Source organism: Zerene cesonia, chromosome 12 (assembly GCF_012273895.1).
Source record: "Zerene cesonia ecotype Mississippi chromosome 12, Zerene_cesonia_1.1, whole genome shotgun sequence".
NCBI classification, from domain to species: Eukaryota; Metazoa; Arthropoda; class Insecta; order Lepidoptera; family Pieridae; genus Zerene; species Zerene cesonia.
This window is the reverse complement of record NC_052113.1, coordinates 4,230,745-4,252,807: the sequence shown is the minus strand read 5'-3', so window position 1 is coordinate 4,252,807 and position 22,063 is coordinate 4,230,745. Positions and strand designations below refer to the sequence as shown.

The window sequence follows — 22,063 nt, the reverse complement described above, 5'->3', positions numbered from 1 at the left end:
CACGAATTTACGCGCAACTTTGATAAACTGTGATATTAAAAATAAAATTCATGACATCAATAATAATGAACCACAGATAATAAACCAAACCACACATAAACCACAGTTTGTTTTTTTTTTATTTAATATCAAAGAGAATAATAGAAAATGAAAAAGTGTTATCGGATTATAAAAAAACATTTGTAATTTCTAATCGATTTATTAAATTAGGTATTCATCCATCCAGTAATCAATTATGATACTCACCAATTTAGAGAGTTAATTTATACCCCATTAAAATAAATAACAACTTGTGCAGGGGTTTCTTTATTGCTAAATTTAAAAGACTTTTTGTGACCAAAAGATATCGTTAAAATGTAAAACAATTAGGCGAAAATTCTACGTAATTTAAGACTTCAGATAGAAACCAAAACAGGAAAAATGTTAATTAAGTTCCTTTCATCGAATTGAAAAAGCAATGTTTTTTTCTTTTGTCTCCCACTCAAGATGGCTTTGAGAAAAATGAAATTCAATTCTTAAAGGGCTTGCCGTAATATTCGAAATTATATTTTGTTAAAAAAATGATCACTTCCAAATCGGTATTAATATAACGCTGAAGGTTCGCGGAAGAATTCCAAAAACTACCCAGGGCCCCTTCACCAGTGCGGCTAGAACACATTGAAGTTTTAGTCAGTAGGAATCGGATTGTATGTGGTAGTCGAGCACGCTTCGGCACGAATTGGGCCAGCTCGCACCGGGGAAGTACCACACCCCCACAGAAGACCGGCGTGAAATAGCATTCTGCTGTGTTTCGTTCGGTGAGTGGGGGAGCCGGAGGCCCATATCCTTTTCCTTCCCCTTCCCAGTCCTTTCCTTTATTCCTTTATCCTAATCCTTTCTTAATCCCTTCCCAATTAAAAGTCGGCAATCCATTTGTAGAGGCGTAAGGTCTGCAATCGACCTTACGCCTCTACAAATGTCCATGGGCGGTGATAGCGTTTACCATCAGGCGTCCCACCAGCTCCATTGCCGACTGTAACATTAAAAAAAAAAAAAAAAAAAAAAAAAAAACATAACCCACGGCCTCTTCCCCGGGGGCCGTGGGTATCTATGCAAGACTTCCCCCAGAGTAAAAATAATAAATGAAAAAATGAATTAATGTAATTTTTAAACAACCTTTAAGAAATAATACATTTATAAAGTTCGGAAACCTTCACTGCCTTAATAAATTAACTTTGAAAAATATGAAGCTTGATTAAAAATACAATACGATCTCAGAACAGCTGCAGCGAAATACAATATTAACACACTACCAATATTAATTTATAACCGTCGCGCGTAATTATTGAATCAAATAATATTTATAAGCTTCGTAGCGCAGCGTAGAAGCGTAGTGCTAAAAAAAAAGACAAACAAACAATCTTTATTAAATCCTTGTGACATAAGACTTATAAATTATGTCAACAGGTAATAATGAAATTTGTATTTTTCTTCTTTGGACTATCGTCTTGATTTCCTGGGATTAGTTTTTTGTTTTAGAATTAATATCATAAAATGTGTGAGTAGGCTATAACCATTTGGAGGTTATCAATTGATCCACTGTTTTTTTATTGAAAATATTTTGACTGCCATGTGGCCCAATAAAAATTTGCTCTAGTTCCCATAATTTGAAAGTTGTTTGTTTTTTGTTAGAAATAATTATCTTAAACCACAGCTCAACGACTGGCAATCATAGACATTTCATGCATACAATACCTAAGCTGGCTGTACGTTGTAACTGTGTATTTTCGAACATATTTATCCAAATAAAAGCAGTATACATTGGTAACTTGGCTAGAATGGCCTGCGGAATACCCAACAGTCCGGCTCGCAATGCCATTTAATTAAGATAATGCGTGCTTGGCTTTTGATGGCTACGTCAGGGTGAGGGAAATTGGATTCCTTTTTAATCTCGACGCTCGTCATGTAACGTGATGTTTGATATTTGCACAAGTTATTACGAGAATAAATCGCTTCAATTCGTTATGAATTTACAATAACATTTATCTTTATTATTAAGTTTTGAGTGGGTGGGTAATAAATGTACATAACTGCATATGAATTCGTTAAGTTTATTATGTCTAACATGCCTTATTCAGTAAACCTTAAAAAAAAGGTTATGATTCGTGTTAAACATTGCATGCTGATAATAGATTATAATAGATACTAATAGCTACATTTGGAGACTCATTTTATCTAATGATCACTGATTTACTTCTAATTCAAGTGAAATTAATAACAATTGGACCCTATTTACTTCCAATAGCAAACTATAGAGACCTAATGGTAATCGTATCATTGTGTTTAATGTTATCTACAATTTCAATAAAGTATTTATCCGGCTCATCTAGTTTCGAATGTTGAAATGGAACTATTTTATTGCTTTAACTGCAGATTCTACCATTCCCTAAAGCTCGTCTATAAAACGTTGTTATGACCTCGGATAAATCGGCTAGCATAGCAATACAATCGACAAAGAATTTATACTATCGTTGTATTTTGTAGGTTAGGTGTATGCGAATTTAGTGTATCATTAAATTAAAACATGACAGCTTACCAATTTTCCCTTAACATCTTCTTCTATCCTTTCTGGTGGTACTATAGAACACACTATTATTACATTGTTTTAGTTATTTTTATTTTAGTTTTTATTTTTACGTTTTTTTCTCGTTTAATTTTCATATGTTGTCTTATTTTTTCTTTGTGTCACATTGTCCCGCTAAATAAACTTTATTCTTTCTTTCTTCATATGCCATATTTACACGTTTCTCTTTACCCAAGAGTCACTTATTTACAAACATTGTCGCGCAATGTACGAATATTTTAACTTATGTATAGATAGTACATTTGCATATAACATATTTGTGCGAACTTTTCTAAATGAATTAAAAAACTATAAAGCTTAAATTCATCTATTTTAGTTACAATAGGATGAGAGATTTTGCTGATGCCACGGGAAATAAATTGGAAGCCGATTTAACATTTTTTCCGTCATAGAAATTCTTCCAATCAGAAGGTGCCATTATGTCAAGTAATAGAGCGACCGTATTACCTCATGCGCTAAGAGCTCGCGTATATAATAAAGCTGTTTCTATATTATTTCATTATTTTACTAGAACTATGATATCATAAAACATATTTACAAGTTTACGCTAATGGTAATGCTTTCTTTAAAGTTGGATTCCATTTATCATATAAGATAGATTAAATATTACTTGTTACAGGTACGATCTTGGTCCAGTGATGATGTACCTTTGGGCAAATAAGCCTAATTTTTTATATATTATTACAATTAACCCCTAAATACTTTCTTTCCTATTTTACATCATTTTTAGGTTTAAAATAGTTTAACATTTATACTTTATTATGCAAAAGAAACAATTCATTTTTTATGAACGTTATAACTTTATCATATTATCTATATATCTCATCACCAACTCTATTTAAAGTTTTCGTCGTTTTAATAAATCATCTCTCGAGCTAGCAGAATATATGCGCTCATCGGAAAAGCGAGATCTCATGGCTGATTTACTCCGAGTTATGGAAGATTTGCGTCGTGTGTCCGTCATCCGTGATGGAATTGTGATTCAGAACTCTAGTGTTATTATAGCACCTGTATTTTAACAAAGCATTTCTTTCATATTTGTGTGGTAGCTACATGTATTTGAAATAAACAGACTTTAATTAACAGGGAAAAATAGTAGAGAACCGATTTTACAAATAAATCTGGTTGCCGCCGTAACGTTTTTATGTTTAAAAAGATTATATCTAAATGGATGTAATATTATTATAATAGCTTGATAATTAAACATAACACTCGATAATAGACTTATTCATGAATGTATTTGTATTAATACGAAGACTATATAAAATAATTAGCGTCTATGAGTAAGGAACCATAAAATAAGTTATAATGAAATTGATACTGTTATGTTGAATTTAAATGTTTGGATACTTTTCGTACTTTTATACATTGATGGTAAATCAAATGCAAAAAACATTGTTGACTTCTAATTAATAGCGTTACAAAATTAATGTCATCCTACTACTATTAAATGGATTTTACCTTTAAATTACATTTACTTTCAGGAGGCCTTTAGCAATTTACGCATCCACGTATAACGATGCTATAAATTGTGACCAACCAAGCATTTTATACAATATTATTCCTGTTGAATCTTTCACATTTGAATAAGCTGTGAACATAAATATACGCTCTTCGATTGTAATGTTAGAGGCTGTAATAAATCAGCCCGTTGTCCGGCGTTCCCTCGATCCTTGGATTCCGGGACCATTTTATAAGCAACCATTCCATGTTTTGCTTATGTAGGTAGTGTATTGAATATAACCAGCTTCAATGGTAATGTGAACATAAAAATCTCATTCATCGAAAATATTATTAAGCTTTTTGCTATATTTGATCTGGGAGTGTAATATTATTAAATGTTAATTAATAAATGTAATATTGTTAAAATTATGTTTAATAAAATATATTTAAATTATGTAATACACAGGTAACTCTTTTCTTTCTCTCTTATGAATTGACATTAGTTTTCAATGTATGTAATATTACAGTCACTATTCAGTATTGCGAACAATAAAACTTTTCAATAGGAAACCATTTCACTAGAAATTTACACCATCCGAAAATCAATACTTTGCAATAGCAAATAGCTTTGAGCTCACGGTTTCCATTTCTCGTTTATAATTTAACAAACAGCAGTTTATTTGAGCGGATTAATCTGTATTATTTCATACTCCTGACACGGTCCGATAACAATCGTATTAAAGTGATTTACAGATTTAATTACATTCATTCGAATGGAGGATTAGTTTGTATTGTTACTATTGTTACACTTATAATTGATTTCATTTCATGTCCTTGAGTTTTTAATTTAATTGTACTGTTTAATTTTTTTAAGCGAAGATTTTTTTTTTTCTAAATACCCAATAATTAAAAAAGTTAACATGAATTATTGTTACTAGCCTACAGTAATGAAAAGTAAAATAAATAATATTTAGAATAATTTATATTAACAAGCGACTAAATTAATTAAATTACCTGAAGTACCTTAAGAATAGGTACCTGAAAAGACTTTTTATTGTTGCCGCAAACTTTATCAATGTTTACACGCCGTAAAGGCCTTGTCAATTGCTGTGAAGTACTTTTAAAAGCTTTTAAAGTGCACTTTCATCTTTTCGAAACGAAATAAACTAATCAGAGCGATTGTTCTTAATATCTTATAAATATCAATTAATATATGAGTCTTCGAAAAACTAAGGCACAACCCAATTTTCGCCAATTTCTATTAACCACTGAATCCCAAAACGGATCTAAAACTAACCAAGAGTTTATTCGTAATGTTCTAAGTTATCCGCCGCAACGTTAGCGTCCCAAATCCACGTCTTGAGTCTTGACCAACTGGATAATTAAACAAGTTACAGTGGCTGTAGTTTAACACTGATTGTGTCCGCGAAGGGACGACCGCAAGGGTCAACTATGACCGCCTCGTTTAATTGCGTTCTTAGTGGAACTTCATAGTATGGTTCTTGTGTTTAATATTTTTGTGTACGACTATTGAGAAAGTAAGTTTCCTTACGAGGACTAAAAGCTGTTGTTTAATAGACTCATTTAATTTTATGACATGGGAAATTTCTTAATTGGCCTTAGAATTAGCAAGAAATTCTGTATCAAGTCTAAATATTTTGGCTGTTAATAAATAAATCTCTCTTTTGTAGGTTAAAATTTTATGAAGTATGTACTAAAACTCCTGCTTTAAAATTCTAATTGATTTTACTATTGAGATAGATAAATAGAAGTCGAATGGAAAATCCTTATCAACACTTATATATTTTAAATATGCCTGTTTCTTATATAACTAACTACCACGGTTATTATGTAAAAAAAAAAAAAAAAACACCAACAGCACCAACATTACTTCACTAGACACGATAAAATAATTTTTGTCATTCGTATTATAAGTATGATAAATCATGTAGAAAGTTACGTTGTTATAAGGTACTATGTTGGTGTGCCCAGGACAGCTGCTGTGTTATGGCTATGATTTGAATATAAAGTTATAAAATATGCACCCTATAACCTCCACAGATTATATAAAACGCCAAAGTAATAAACCGTAAGCTTGTTCATTGAGAAAGGAAGGACATCTAAAAAGAATATAAAAACTGCGCAACGTTAGAATTTTGTATGAATCGTAAAATAATATTGATAATATAATTTAAACCCTTTCTCGCTTAAATATCTCTTGATTATTAAACAAATTTCGGACATGACAGTTAATCTCTACAACTGTAGTTTAAACAAATAATATAACATCTTCTAATATATAAAATTCTCGTGTCACAGTTTTCGTTGCCAAACTCCTCCGAAACGGCTTGACCGATTCTTATGAAATTTTGTGTGCATGTTGAGTATGTCTGAGAATCGGCCAACATCTATTTTTCATACCTCTAAATGATCAGAGTAAGGCAGAACAGCGTTTGCCGGGTGCAGCTAGTCTTATATATAAAATTCTCGTGTCACAATGTTAGTCTCTATACTCCTCCGAAACGGCTTGACCGATTCCTCTGAAGTTTGGTAAGCATATTGGGTAGGTCTGAGAATCGGCTAACATCTATTTTTCATACCACTAAACGATAAGAGTAAGGCAGAACAGCGTTTGCCGGGTGCAGCTAGTATTCTTATAAAAGCATACCCGCCGCGCTACGTCCGCACCGCCTATTGGAACAGCTTCTCACAGCAACACACCGAGATAGGAAAGCGCCCGCTGCGCTTGCATGAAAGTTGCTAAAATACATTCTTGCCCAGTACCAACACCTCGATATTTCTGATAAAATCATTTTGTTTATGGGGAACGCAAAATTTCCATTTGTAATACAATGAAATACTTTTGTTTTCTGTTTGAATTTTACTATTTCTATGATTATTTGTATTTGTTTGAAGAAAGGATCTCGTTAATCCTTTCTTAAGGAATAAGGAAAGGACTGGTAAGGGTATGGAAAGGGATATGGGCCTCCGGCTCCCCCACTCATTAGCCCATATATGTTCCCACTGCTGGGACACAGGCCTCCTATGAGGGTTCAGGCCATAATCCACCACGCTGGCCAAGTGCGGGTTGGCAGATGTTTTCCTTCACCGTTTTAAGTCCCCCACTCACCGAAACACAACAGCATATTATTATTTTAGGCCGGTTTTCTGTGGGGGTGTGGTACTTCCCCAGTGCGAGCTGGCCCAATTCGTGCCGAAGCGTGCTCGACTATGATGGTATGCAGACATTTCTTTTTTATAAATTAATAAATAAATATATAACATCGTAGTGCGCGAACAAAAATACAAATAATAGCGTTTTCGTGAATATACATTTTGAGAATTAAGAAGCAATACTTAAGCTTTTCTCTGCTCATATCGACTGTTCTTTCAACATCGTCTTTAAAGATATAGAACAAGCCTCAGCTAAAGCTAGTTAGCTTGTGTGTTAAATAAAAATCATTACCAGGTTAATCAGAAATTCCTTATATTTTTAACATAATATTAAATGGATTAATAATAACTTTTAAATAGCAAAAAATAATAAACAGTACTAAACATGAAAACATTATAACGTATTATCTCCACAAAGGGTTTGATATGTTTTATTACAAGTATTAAGTGCAATGTATTAACAGAGGACAACCTGTGAACGAAAACATGGGTGTTGACAAAGTTGACGCTAAATTGTTTACTTTGCTTTATAACGAGCAGTACCTTTGCGAGCGAGGTAACATAAATATGAACATTGCTTCTAAATTACATTTTTAAGCGTTACAACCTTTATCGACATGTATATAATATAAACATCCACAACATTTATAGAATTAATTTATGCATATATATATATAGGTAGGTACATACGTAAGATCCAAACGAATTACTATCTGTATATATCTCGAAAATTATATTTTATCAATGAAAAATATAACATAAGCATACATTCTCATAATTGTAATCTATGGACACTAAGACTTTTTGAAAAAATAGGCACTGCGAAAATATAAGTCGGTAGAGGCAACGAAGTATGGTATATTTAATTTTGAGTTTTAAATGCTTAAAGATTTCACAAGTTTTTATATGTTAAAGCTATTTACAGCTTTTTTGAAATCCCTTTTCAGTTTTTCTTTGCTAAAAGAGAACACAACATTCAAAATGAATCTCATATTTTAGACAAAAGAAATACGTCCAAGGAAAATTCGTCGGTCGACCGTGAAAAGAGCGCAATTTGCTTGCATTCACCACTGGAAATCACTACTACCTCTGTTTCGCTTGAATTTCACTGAATTTCAACTAAGCGGGAATTTGCAAAACGATGCAATATGTCACTCAAGGAAGGAAAAATGTGCTAGTCCGTTATTCGAAGTCAGTTTTCTTTGTCGTTTGAAAGAATCTTTTGTGTTTTTAAAATATGATGTAGTATTGTTCAAGAATATGTTTTGTTATTTTATTCATGAATGTACAATGTCGTTTCATAAGTTTTTTTTTATTATAATAAAAATATCCAGCATAAATATACTTTACCTAAATTATCTAGTTGTTCTTTTTGAATACTTCTATCTCTCTCAATTCTCTACAGAAGTAAGTACTCGTAATTAATAGTAAATATAGTAATTATTTGTAGTAATTTTACCAGCTTTAAGAAAGATTCAACTCAGATATAACAATACATATAACATATAAAGGTAATTAATTATACGATAAGCCTATTTCAAACCAAGGGTTGAAAATATTTCATCTTTTGTTAATCGCAAGCGAAGAGCTTATTCAACGGATAGCAAGGCTCCTTTGATCCTTTAATATTAACTTTTAATAGCTGGCCATTTAAGCAAAATTAATATGGAATTTGCATGTTAATACTCCATTCAAGTGGAAATCTTCATTTTCGACAAGATTCTTTGGGGCCATTATTAGGTTACCGTTCTCAGTTTTGCAAAAACTAATTTCTTCTACTAATTTAAGTTTCAGTGATTAATTGATGATTAATAATTATTATATGCTTATTTTAACTCATTTAACCACTATTTCTGTTTTAATAATAGATGAGATTTAAATAATGAATTGTTTAACTTTCAATTTCGTAACAACCATTATTTTTGAAAAATGTGTTTCAATCTTTATGTTTGGACAAATAAAAAGATAGTATAGTAAAGATATATGGAAAGTTGTTAATATTTGTCACATTAAAAATTTCATCATCTTAAAACAATAATACCTACACGAATAAAATTTTCACCTCGAACAAATTTCAAACTTAGATTGACTTCTTTGTAAAGTTTGTAAACTTTCAAATTAATCTTGGACCTAAGAGTGAGTTCACGGAACAATGACTCTATGATCTCTTTAGCCACGAAAGTTAAACTAGGCTTACGTAATACACTATTAAAAATGAGTAGGTACACGTTTGGTTTAAAATTCGTTATGTAATTTCTATGGCAAAATTTAAACCCTATATTAATACGTGTCAAATACAGCCATCGTATGTTTGTAGGAATCTGCCTATACCTAACTCAAAATAAATAAATAATTATTAACAATTATTCAAAGCTATGTATATAAAGTAATATTACAATTCCATTCAAATGTAAAACCAAAGAATACAGCAATATATAATATATTCTCATTTGAATTTCTACTGGTTAATGCGATGACAATAGCTTCCACCTGTGGGCCTGTAAATACGCATTGTAACTTTACAACCACTAAACTCGTAAAGTATATGAATTTCAAAATTATGCTCCGTCCCCTTTTATAACGCAATATGATAATTTAATTCTGCGTCAATAAAACGACTTACAACATTCATATGAATAAATATATTTCATATGTGCAAAATTACAGTTGTAATAAAGGTGTTTTCTTTTTTTTGAAAGGTTAAAGAATTTCTTATTAATTGACTATTTGTTACTAATTTAAAACGTTAAAACTCATCATCATCAGCCGATATATGATCCTACAGCTGCACACACCTGCGGACACCGACCTCCTATGAGGGAAAACAAAAAATTCTAATCAAAATTTAAATACAGTAAGTAGTCTAGTCATATGATAGATTTGTATAGAAATATTTTATTTTTCGTTCTTTTTTGTTTGTTATTATTTTTATTTTATCTTCCCAAATTTGCACTTTGCCATCGTATCTTTTGCACTCCCGCCTCCATAATGAAAAAAAATTTATGTGAAGATTTCTCTTCTCGAATCTTTTTGTGAAGAAAATATCTATCGATGAAATAAACAACAGAAAATTTCCAACAGGTTATATTTTGTCAATTTTTTTCGTAAAATCTTTAGTCTCAGTGTGTAAACGTTGCAGTGTTACGTAATACGCGCTTTCTCAAGATAATTATTTTCCTGATCACCTTGAAGTTGAGTGAAACAACTTTTTATTAAGATTCTTCAGTAGGCTAAATGCATTTGTCATGTATCATTCAGAGATATTTCTTACAAGAAAGATACCCTTCTGTTCCTACATAAACCCAACGTTATCCTGGTAAAGTTTGGTACAGTAACTGATGTTCACCTTATTAAAAATAAAAACAAATAGAACATTGATATGAAACTACTACAATATATTCATAAGAACATGCTACGTAAGAGCCTAATCACTAGCTAAACTGCAACACAAGTGAGTCTACACCATCAGTGTTAACACAAAGAGTTAAAAAACATACCCGGGATAAGGATTTTAAGCAAATAATGCATCCCATGAGTACAGTAACGTTAACAAGCCAAATCGGATTGGCACCTGCGACAGTTTGTATTGTTCCCTAATGCGTGTCGCTCGACTATCTAATCCGATCGGATTATTTGCTGAATTTATATATCGAAACCGCTTTTTAAAATGGCTTTTTTCAGACTGTATTGGAATATAAATGTACTAGCTTTCCGCCCGCGTCTTCGCCCATGTCGACAAGGAAATTCCCATGGTGATAAGCCATAATGTAATTCACTGTCTGTCCTTCTAAACATGGACACAAAAAGCAAAACGCAAAATTTTTCGATGAGAAAGAGAAACACATTTTCGCATTAAAATATTAGTAACTTTCGTAAAGTTAAGAATGATGACATAAAATTTGGTAAAATGACTAGTAAAGGTATATTTGATATCAACCTATTTAGTGTGTAAATGCCATTCCTTCAAGTAGCTCCGAAAATTGGACGTAACCCAAGAGCTGATGCTGAGATTTTCTTGCCACTTAATAGGGTCGTTAAGATGGCACTAATTTGGCACCTACACTGCAAAGAACTTTATACCAATATAAAGTTAGTGCTTGCAACGAAACGAAAGATAAGGTCAACGAAATGCTTTAGAACAGTAAAGAACCAAATACTAAAATATTTTTATTTCATTCAAATTATTACATAAAGCAGCCAAACAATTTAATAATATTTACTACAAAATTATTGGTAGGTATTACAGCTTTAATAATCTTTAATAATATCTAACTTCAAAGTAAGTAATAATTGAATTAACCTGCAAGGAACGTTTCATTTGAAAGTTACCTAGAAATTTTATATGATAAAATAAATTCAGAATTCTCCTACTCTTAAAATTATGAAAATTTTATTAATTACATTTAATGACGTTTTTATTTATTTTCCCCAAAATCTTTGCATAATTTTGCCACGTGATGCGCTGCGACTGCGGCACGACGCGGCAAAGTCGCTATGTCGTCGCCAGTCGCAAGGCGGACATTAAAAGCTTGAAAGCGATTTGTGCCTGCGACCATTCGACCTACGATGCTGAAAGTACCATATAAGGAAATGATATTATAATATGTGTATGGAAAATTGAAGAAAATAAAAGAAATTTGTGTATTATTTACAAATAGCAGTAAGTGCTATATATATTGGAAACAAAGAAAACCGCTTTCATAAACACAATGCTATACCTCATAACCATAACATATCTATAACATAATGTTTCCCATTGGATAACATGTTTTAACTAACATCTTAATAAATAACGAAAAAGAGTGAAGGTACACCCATCATAGGTTTTCATGATTTGTTTTTTCTATTTCTAATTTAATTTTTTTAAACACAGGCAGGTATATTATAAAAATAAAAATTTCTTGAAGATAAGATACAATATGTAGATATGGTGTGGTAGCGTGTCTTATTTATTAAACAATTACGAATTAAGCCTTTGTAGCGTGTGTCGAGTATGCTTTATCACTAATTGTGTCAATTTGTATCGGGAAATTATAGCAGACTCGCTAGATTTTATGTTAAATTATCATCGTATTCGTTTCTATATGAGTCATTATTTAAATTAATACTATAATTCAAAATCCTTCTTTTTATAAGTACAAAATCAATGATATAGGTATCACATATGTGATATGTTTTTGTTCATTAAGTGTTATGGTTGATCATTGCTTTGCATTCGCATAAAAATACCAGCCAATATCTTATTGTAACTACAACTTGAGCTGCGCTTTCAAAGAAATATGGTGTTTGAATCGTTTCACTGTTTTAAAGGGAATAACTATTGTTACGTATGCAATTTACAGCTACGGAGTTTTCAGAACAGTTATGAGGTGAATTTGCTGAAACATGCCAATTTTGCAAAAACGTTAACCGAGGCTGGCTTTGCCAAGTTTAAAAACTGTTTCGCATGGAAATTGGCAATTCAAATGCTGATGGTCGAATAGCAAAATCTAAATGCTATCATCGTAAAGTCCTATGTTTATGGTGCAAGATATTATTGTTTCAAATACCGGAATGAAATAATATTTAAATTGGAATTTAGTCTTAACATGCGATAAGCCAATAGAATTCGAAACATGTGTTTTGGTAATCTTTTTTATATTTGAATAGAGAAAAATAGATATCAGAACTTTACGGTAAGCGCTATTTAAACATACATATTTTTTCATGAACATTAAAAAAAATTCAAGTATTAATAAACTAGATAGTCTACGGAAGTATGTGATATTTCTCACCGGATAGTACAGGGTGGTTTCAGTTCGGGCATGAGGAAATCTATTTCATAATAAACGACTTGCATCGCGGGACCATTTTCATCCCTCACAAGCAAGGTTTTTGCGCAGGACTCGCCAGGCCGAACATTCACACACTTGGCTAAATAAGTTATTTTATAAGTTCATTTTTTATCACATTTGAATAAGTCTTTAAGTAAAAAATTCTTAGCAATTAGTATCCACTGTTAATTCAGAACGTAAAGCTGTAGCAATTTAAGTCTTTTTATCGATTTTAAACGTTATTTATTCATTACATTACTATTTATCCCAACGTTCACTTTACAGCGAGTTGAGAGTAGACCTAAAATCAACCAAATCCAACCAAACAATCTTTAGAATACTCTTAGACTTACCAACTATTTCATACAGCACTAATACACCAATGTCTTGTAATTTCTTGTGCCATTTTAAAATCTTCTCCACAGGACCAGAGAAAGCCCTTGGACCACTTTTATTCAATTCCTATAATATTGTTTGTTAAAGAGAAAATACTGTTCATGTACCCTAAATATAACACAATATACTGTTTTCGTAATACTCGTAAAAGAGAAGGTGAAAGTTAGAATAAGAAGCTCGAATTTCAACCAGCGATTCTGTGTCGTTAAGCACGCAATATTCTTTCTACGCCCATAATATTGAGTATTGTATACAAAACGGATTATAGGATACATCACGCAGGATTCATATGGCCAGAATCAAATGCGAGCCGGATATCAATTTTCTTAATTAAGAGTAGATATTTAATTAGAACTAGCATCGCGGTCATTGCATGTTTGCATCGTTTCCCGTAATTGTCCGCTACTATAATTTTCATGAAGGAGCAGTGGGTTAATATTTTTTATGGGCATAAAAGGGTTTCATTCATTATCGATAACAAATTGCACGAGACTGTTCATGCTTATAAATAAATATAAAATTCGTCAACCATAGCACAGAACATAATTCGATTTTTGTATCGATTTTGGCTATTTTATTACCTCTGTTGACATCCTCACTCACTAGAGAGCATTAGCTAAACAAATTCTAACAAAACTAATGTTTTATTTAAGAAATCTAAGTATGTCTTTAAAACATTATATTTATATTGTTGCAAGAAGAAGGTGAAACTGGAAATTAACTATTTTTTTTTTCTTTTGAACTCGTGTCTTCTATGTAATTTGTAAGTCTCATTATAGTGACAATACAAACTGTCGTATAAACATTGCACCAAATATATTTATGATTGCCACTTCCCATTTACTCATCGTAGATGCAAAACTGTTTTAAATACAGCCATTCTTGTCACAACAATGATCGATAAAAGCATTTAAAGACAACGACAGGCGACCGGATATTGCATCGGAGCCGACTGACTTCAACTATGAAGTCCCTTTATTTACGAGCGAATCACTGTTACTTCTTGCAGCAAAGAGAAAAGTGCATCACATTTATGATGGCCAATTTCTTCATTTCGCTTCAAGGAAGATAGCTATTTGATAAAACGATCTTCCAACGATGCGTAAAGATTTAATTAAGATCGTAGTCAAGGTGCTCCTTAAATTTAAATTATGGCACATAAAGCTAAATTGAAACAGATTTCATGCAAGTTAAGCAGCTAATTAGGTTACGTACTAGAATGTTGATGTTAAATAAATTAAAGTCCGTCCCAGTTACTTTTGATTTTAAAAGATGACATTTAGATTTATGATATATTTTTAACATAATTCTTATCGATTATGTTATATCAGAATAAAAGGAAATCTATTTATATTATTAAATGGTTTCAATAGCATATCCATGTCATTTTTACCTTTAGTTTGTCAGATCGCGTCTTAACTTGAACTTTATTGTCATCTTTGATTATATTAACCGACGCTTGTTTCTTCAGATCTACAATTTAAATAAATATATAAAAGCATGGCAATTCTATTCTGAAATATCAAGCATTATTATCCGTATCTACTCAAAATTCTAAGGTAAATGAATATAATATAAAATTTCGTCGTAAAACTTTGTCTTTCAGCGTTCATAAAGCGTTGAGTAATGAGCTTGTTACAAAGAGTTAAGAGGATTAAGACAATATTTTTGTCCAGGGAAAAAGGTGTTGAGATTTCTCTCACCTTTATATTAATGAAAACTTTACATAAAATGGTGTGATTGGACGTTCGTTTTATTTCAAATATATATAAAAATAATAATACTAAAAGTAAATTAATATAATAATAAGCATATTTGTTTTAAAACGATGACAATAGTATCTATTTATATTTTAAAAATAGAAACTGTAACTGTTCTATTAAACAAATATGACAATATTCTAATTAATATGATAGATTTTAGTTTGAATAAGCAAGCAGGTGTAATATCATAAGCTTATCTTAGTTTGTACTTTAAAGAAATAATACTTAAAAAAGTTATCTTACCAGGATTGGATTTACTTTGAAATGAATGTCGGATATTATCTGTAATTGCATCATTACTACCCTGATTCATCTGAGGTTTATAGCGAGGCACTTCAGGATATGACAAACCTTTATAACACGGAGTGTATTTAATTATAATTAACATTTTAAAATAACATTTCAAAGTGTTCGACCTTTTTTATTAATTCATTACCTAAGTTCTTTAGAAAACATACAAAAGACTTTAATAGTGAACTCATTGTGTTATTAATATTAATAACGACAGTTGTTGGAATTTTGTTCCACACTTACAGCTGGAAGGCCTGTGTAGATAAGCTTTATTTTCGAACTTTTGAGCGCCGATGAAACTGCGATTCTGATAATCGCTACCGAACGTCGCATTCATTGGAATTGAATTCGGCTCCATTTGCATCTGTTTCCCAGATATTCCTGATATGACGTAAAATGATGTACGTCGATAAGTTTTATTGAGCGTAGTTGCACAATTTATTTATATTTTGTAACGATTTTAAATACAGAAATATCGTTATTATATATATATAGGTGCCAGTATTGAAAGTTTGTTTCTACTTATATATAGATGTAAGTAAATATTGATGCAAAAGATGCATTATTTTAATAGATATTAATTTTACGTGTAAAAATTAAGCAAAATCTATTTAAAATTACAATAGGTTTGCTAATGTCATAAAGATAATAATAGTGACTGTGACTATAAAAAAACATAAACTAAAAACTAACCTGCTATAAATGTTGCATTATTATCCTTAAACGTAGCCAAATATCGGGGATCGATGCCCGATACAACTCCTACGTTACTTTGCTAAAAACACATTAAAACTTTATTAAGTCCTAAAATTCCATGAAACCTCATTTATTAAATTTAACAGACGAGATACATTTCCGAACGTGCTTATTGGAGCAGTCATTTGCGGATGCACGTAGTTGCCGCTCATACATTGAGCACTCGGGTATTGGTGACTATTATACCTGGAAGATACACCTTTTTGTTAATATGTATTATTAAACACTAATTTCTGCACCAGTTATAAATAACTATCTAACAGCTCCTGCCCCAGCTTCACTCAGATAGATGTAATGACGTAGGCATTCGCTAAGAAAGGATTTTTATAAATACTACCCCCAGAGTAAAAAGGGTGTATTGAAATGTTTGTACCATGAAAATTCATAAGGACCGCGCGGGCGAAGTTGTGGCTATCAGCTAGTGGAATTATAAGTTATGAATACTGTTTCTACTTGGGAATCGAATATTAAAATTAGGCAAATCTAACCAGCCTAAATTGCTCTCCCCCGAACTATCATAGGACTAGCTCGATCGCACCACATTATTTCGTCTTACCTTCGTATTTTGTTTTTTTATTGCGTTATTTTTATGTTTCTTATGTTGGTGATCATTTTGCTTATATTTAAAAAAAAAGAGCAAGAAGTGTTATAAATTAAGATTCTTATACCTATATTATGCATCCCTTTTTATTATAATAACAATAAACTGTATAATAGGACTCGTATATTATGTTATCTGTGATAACAGCGTCGTTTTCTACATCTTGTATAATTATATCATATATATATATAGAAAAATTTACTGATTAGAATAATTAGTATGTTTAACAACAAAATTATCTATATCAATCTACACCCATCGATTAAAATTTTCTAAGCAATTGTCATATGTTACAATATAAGCATATACTTTAATTTATTGTTCATAGACGTATTACTTTTTATGTTCATTCAAGTACATTTTAACACATTAAATGTATTCATAAGGCGTATACTACATACTTCTTTTATTTAGTGGTTAATATACAAAGAAAAAAAATACAGTAAGATTCATTTGAATTTTATAATGCATTTCATCTTCTCTTGTATACTGTAAAACAATTATCACCGTTGAAAAACTATTAGCGCATATTCTGCCGTAACACAGTATGGGTGTTGTTACAATAACACACAATTTATTCTACCCTCATTTATGTTACTTTTTTTCTATCTGTTTAGTGCATCGAAATTGTATTTGAAGTAGTAGTAGTATAATTTTTCTGAAACTGTTGTACTAAATATTATTGTTTTTTATATAAATTTGTACCTTAGTATTTAATAAATGAATATAAACAAATACTTATTATTATATACAAATTGTAGCTGTATTGAAAGAACATAATGTATCTAACATTTTAATTAGGAAAGGTTCCGAAAACTTTAACGGCCATGTTTCACAAAGGATTAGCGATCGTTGAGATGAACTTCGATGGCGTTTTTAATTAAAAACAACTAAACATGTTTAAAGAATTTTATCAAAAAGTAATCTGTTGCCTAAAGTACGCGAAAGCAGTTAGGAAATCCTATTATTAATACGATTTTAAAACGCTGGATCGCTGAAAATAGCGGACCTTATTTAATTAATATTAAAACAAAATAAAATCATGTATGAATTTATATAGTAACATAATTAAGAGAGTGGTAGATATATCATAAGTGATTAAAATTGCTTCTAAAAAATTTTATGCAAATATAAAAAAAGGAAGTTGTACATCAAAACCCCTCTTTGTATCGTTTACAGTATTTTACTGTAGTATCGTAAATCGTATATCCTTAGTAGTTGCAGATGAGAAGATGACAATGCGTAGTACAAACGATAGAGATCTAGATACATTGAACCCATTTATTTTCATTATTAATATTTAATAATAATACGTACTTAGTCCAGCCAAAATTACGGTTTGTATCTAAGTAATAAGGACTTAATGTTAAAAGATTATGCATTCTCGCGGAATGGTTATTAAAAATATTATTATGAAGAATAATAAATTAAGTATAAATCGAGTTTTACATCAGTGGGTCGAAACTTTCGGTTTCTGGGAGTCACTTATTTTTCCTGAGCATTTAAGATCTAATGGGATTTTATGTATATATTAGATTCTACTCTATTGAATTTTGAATTCATTGTTCTATTTGAAGTCTCGTATTATAGAAGATAACATGAAGCTAAATAATCTCCCGCGGGATAGGATCAGTCTACCTCAATACGAAGCTACTTACATAGTAATATTATTTCCTCCTGTGCTAGTTGGTGAAAACGCAATCATTTGATTTCCCGGGGGATATTCTGAAACAAGGATTTTATCATACTTCATTCACATTTTATAATTTACACGGATACTATGGTTTAATCAATACCAGTACAGACATTTGCTTTTTTGCTGAAGTTAGTGTATTGTATATATTTAATGCTGTTTATAGTTAGTATAAAGTAGATACTGCTTTTTAGATATCTAGGAAGAAATGGAAGCTCACTGGTCAGGACTTCGGACTTACAATCCATAAGTTGGGAGATCGAGGCCGGGAAAAATGGCAGGAAATGAATAGATAAATACATAGTTAGGAAGCCGACATGTCGAAGAACCTAAAGTTTGACGACATTTGACATCCACCAACCCGCACTTGACCAGCGTGATGAATGGATGGGGTCTGAACCCTCATATGAGGCCTGTGTTAACATGCACGCGGTGGGAACGTAGTATATAGGCGGATGATTATGATATTAAAATAATATCATTGACTGAAGTCGTTAAGTACATAATATTAGATAAAAATATGTACCTATTACCTATAGCATTAATCGTTAAGTTGAAAGAACAGCCGCTAAGTTTATGTGTTTATACAAAAAAAAATGTCCTAAGTCAATCAAATTTTAAGTTACAATGGAACTGTTCATAATATATAGACAGTGGGCATTTTACCTGATTCCGCTCTTCTCTCTCTAATTACGTATCTATCCATGCTTTTAATTTTTATGACCTTTTAACTACTTAAATAAATTTGTGTTCTTTTTCCACACAAGTTTAAACTTTAAATCTTCAAGGCTTTAAGTCAAACTCAACAACTTTCGATAAGCCCGCCAAAACCATTATCCAATACGCATAGATAACAGATTTGAAAATGTGCAGTTAACAACTGAAAGTTAACAAGCAAGAAGGAAACAACTTTTTTATCCGATACTTACAATAAATACGTATGTATGTAATAATAATTATTGTAACATCGATTCTTTAGATATTTGATTTAATTTGTCATTAATATTATAATTTGAGCCCATATTTTATCTCATTTCTATAATGAGTATTCCATCTAGGTATTAATTTAATCTATAACCACTGCAGTTTTAAATTTTAAAGGTTTTTGATCACCTTTCTATTTTTAACGTTTTTAATTACGGGTATATGTATACATTTAAATAAAATATTCATACCTAAAACTCTTTTTTAGGAATTTTATAAATTCTTTAGTAGGATTGGGAGATACCACTAAAAAAAAGAAATCACCATCTGGGATACACGAGAAAGATTTTACCGTGCAACCAATCAATATTAGGTAAGCAGTCAATAGAGACAATAGCAACCGGTGAAAATATTTCTAAACGAGTGTCCTGTGTCACTTTTTGATGTCAATTGTCACGTTGACGTGAGACATAAGCTAGGATTTGTGAATAAAAAACTGTTTCTATGAAATCATCAGAAGTCAATACACTTTTAAAAATAATAATTTACAGTGAAAATTTAAAACTTTGTTTTAAACTTGAACGACATACTTGAAAAATATTAGCTGAAAAAAATTAAATTATTTCGCGTCTTTAAAAATCAAAATGGAACTCCAAGATACCTATTACAACAAATCTGAATACGTTGAAACAGTGGGTTTTTTTATTATTCTAAAAGATGTTAATCAACTGATAATCAAAAAATTTTGGAACACTCAGTTATTTCGTGACTCCCTAAAATATGTTTCAGGCCTCTGGTAACAAAGTCAGCCGTCAGACCGTATTATGCGGTTCTCAAAATATAGTTCTACACGGAAAAGTTATTGTACAGAGTGATGCCATTATAAGAGGAGATTTAGCTAATGTTAAAACAGGCAGATTTTGTATAATAAGCAAAGGGTCAGTTCTAAGGCCACCATTTAAGAAATTCAGTAAAGGGTATGTATTCATGTCAACAATTATAATGTATAGAATCAATTTAAATCATATGCTAATTTAATATATTTGAAAAATATGGTTTGTTTAGAAATCGTTTTTGCATTTTAACAACAGTTTATTCAATTTTGCAGTAATCTTTCATCAAATTTCACTATGAACTCATAATTTAAACAATTTCATACAATTCCTGCAATGTCTCAAAATGCTCAAAGAGTCTTCTTATTGAATTGTTCACAACTTATTAGGAAATATCTTTCTTTTTTGATATAAATATAATATGAAAACATTTTCCTATTCACATTTTACGCCTTGGTCTAAATTTTTTGTTGTTCTAGGGTAGCCTTCTTCCCTCTACAAATGGGGGATCATGTATTTGTGGGTGAAAATACTGTTGTGAATGCAGCTGTTGTTGGTTCATATGTGTATATTGGCAAAAATGTAGTTATAGTAAGTAAATAATATTTTTATTGTTTAAATGGTTAAAAGTATTCCCCATGTGACTAGAATACACTTTAATACATATTATGGTATGTATAGGCTATGTTTCTCAGTGAAGTTGCATCTTTCTAATTGTGAAAGAGTTTTTGGCATTGGTCCAGTAGTATTTGCATGAAAATGTTACATAAAGTTCTCTCTTTATAATATTAAAGTGCATATAATGGAGGCTTACTTAAATAATGTATGACGGAAACCAAAAACAGCATTGTTATTTGTGATATTACACAGACTTCATACATATTCTAGAATTGCCTGTATATAGGACATGTCACAATGAAAAATATATTTATTAAAATGTGTTTAATATTCAATCAACTCATGAAGATCCCAGATCTGATTTTATACAAGTAAATCATACAGTAAAATAAATATTCAGCAGGCTTTATATAATAAATATGAATACATTTTTTTTAATAATAATTATCGTACATATTTCTGCATAATTTGCCAATCATATTTAAGAACTGATGGGATGGGTTCTTTTGATGAATATTATAATACTTTGTTATAATACTAATTGCAAATAAAAATACAAATAAAAAAATATCATTGTTTCAGGGGCGAAGATGTGTACTCAAAGATTGCTGTATGATTGAAGATAACTCAGTATTACCAGCTGAAACAGTGGTCCCTTCATTTGCAAGATATTCTGGAAGTCCAGCAAGATTAATTACTACATTGCCAGAAGCTACTCCAGATTTAATGACTGAATTCACAAAAAGCTATTATCAGCACTTTCTACCTACAACTGCAGTGAACTAATCAATTATATATGTACAATTTATATAAATATTTATGAAAGTAAGATTTTGCTAAGATATTTAATTTGCTCTACATTATAGTTATCAATAAATATATTTAACACAATGTCGTTTTCTTATTATTTTAATCAACATTATAAATGAGCATAAGAGTGACAAAAATAAGTCAAAGAGTATTTATGAAAACCTTAAGAATATTATTAATGCGTAAAATGTGTTTGTTAGTCTTTCCTACGTTCATGTATCAATGGGGCTATTTTATGTGTCTCAAGATAACCGCAGTAAAACATCATTATTGTGGGAGTCGAGCACGCTTCAGCACGAATTGGGCCAGCTCGCACCGGGGAAGT

At 30.9% G+C, this 22,063-nt stretch overlaps 2 protein-coding genes across 2 annotated transcripts; one reads left to right on the top strand and one right to left on the bottom strand.

Annotated features, from left to right (window-relative positions):
* Positions 1-11,655: 11,655 nt before the first annotated feature.
* Positions 11,656-19,259, bottom strand: LOC119830941. The gene is made up of 10 exons (XM_038354132.1): positions 19,220-19,259; positions 18,519-18,585; positions 16,355-16,445; positions 16,197-16,278; positions 15,747-15,884; positions 15,456-15,563; positions 14,843-14,922; positions 13,407-13,515; positions 13,015-13,153; positions 11,656-11,809 (listed from the first exon to the last, which is right to left on the bottom strand). The coding sequence occupies exons 1-10, from the start codon at positions 19,257-19,259 to the stop codon at positions 11,656-11,658; spliced, it is 1,008 nt and encodes a 335-aa protein (XP_038210060.1).
* A 704-nt stretch (positions 19,260-19,963) lies between these two features.
* LOC119830724 (dynactin subunit 5) lies at positions 19,964-21,819 on the top strand. Its single transcript, XM_038353838.1, has 4 exons — positions 19,964-20,169; positions 20,267-20,454; positions 20,790-20,901; positions 21,511-21,819. Exons 1-4 carry the CDS (start codon positions 20,122-20,124, stop codon positions 21,712-21,714), a joined length of 552 nt encoding a protein of 183 aa, XP_038209766.1. The 5' UTR covers positions 19,964-20,121; the 3' UTR covers positions 21,715-21,819.
* The last annotated feature ends 244 nt before the right edge of the window (positions 21,820-22,063 follow it).

Bases quoted from the DNA above. Each gene is read 5' to 3' on its own strand.
- LOC119830724 (XM_038353838.1), top strand. From the start codon at position 20,122: ATGGAACTCCAAGATACCTATTACAACAAATCTGAATACGTTGAAACA. The intron at 20,170-20,266 runs GTGGGTTTTTTT...AATATGTTTCAG, and splicing joins AATCTGAATACGTTGAAACA to GCCTCTGGTAACAAAGTCAG. The intron at 20,455-20,789 runs GTATGTATTCAT...TTGTTGTTCTAG, and splicing joins TTTAAGAAATTCAGTAAAGG to GGTAGCCTTCTTCCCTCTAC.
- LOC119830941 (XM_038354132.1), bottom strand. From the start codon at position 19,259: ATGGATAGATACGTAATTAGAGAGAGAAGAGCGGAATCAG. The intron at 15,564-15,746 runs GTAAGTGTGGAA...CGTGTTATAAAG, and splicing joins TCTACACAGGCCTTCCAGCT to GTTTGTCATATCCTGAAGTG. The intron at 14,923-15,455 runs GTAAGATAACTT...TTTAAATTGTAG, and splicing joins TCAAAGTAAATCCAATCCTG to ATCTGAAGAAACAAGCGTCG.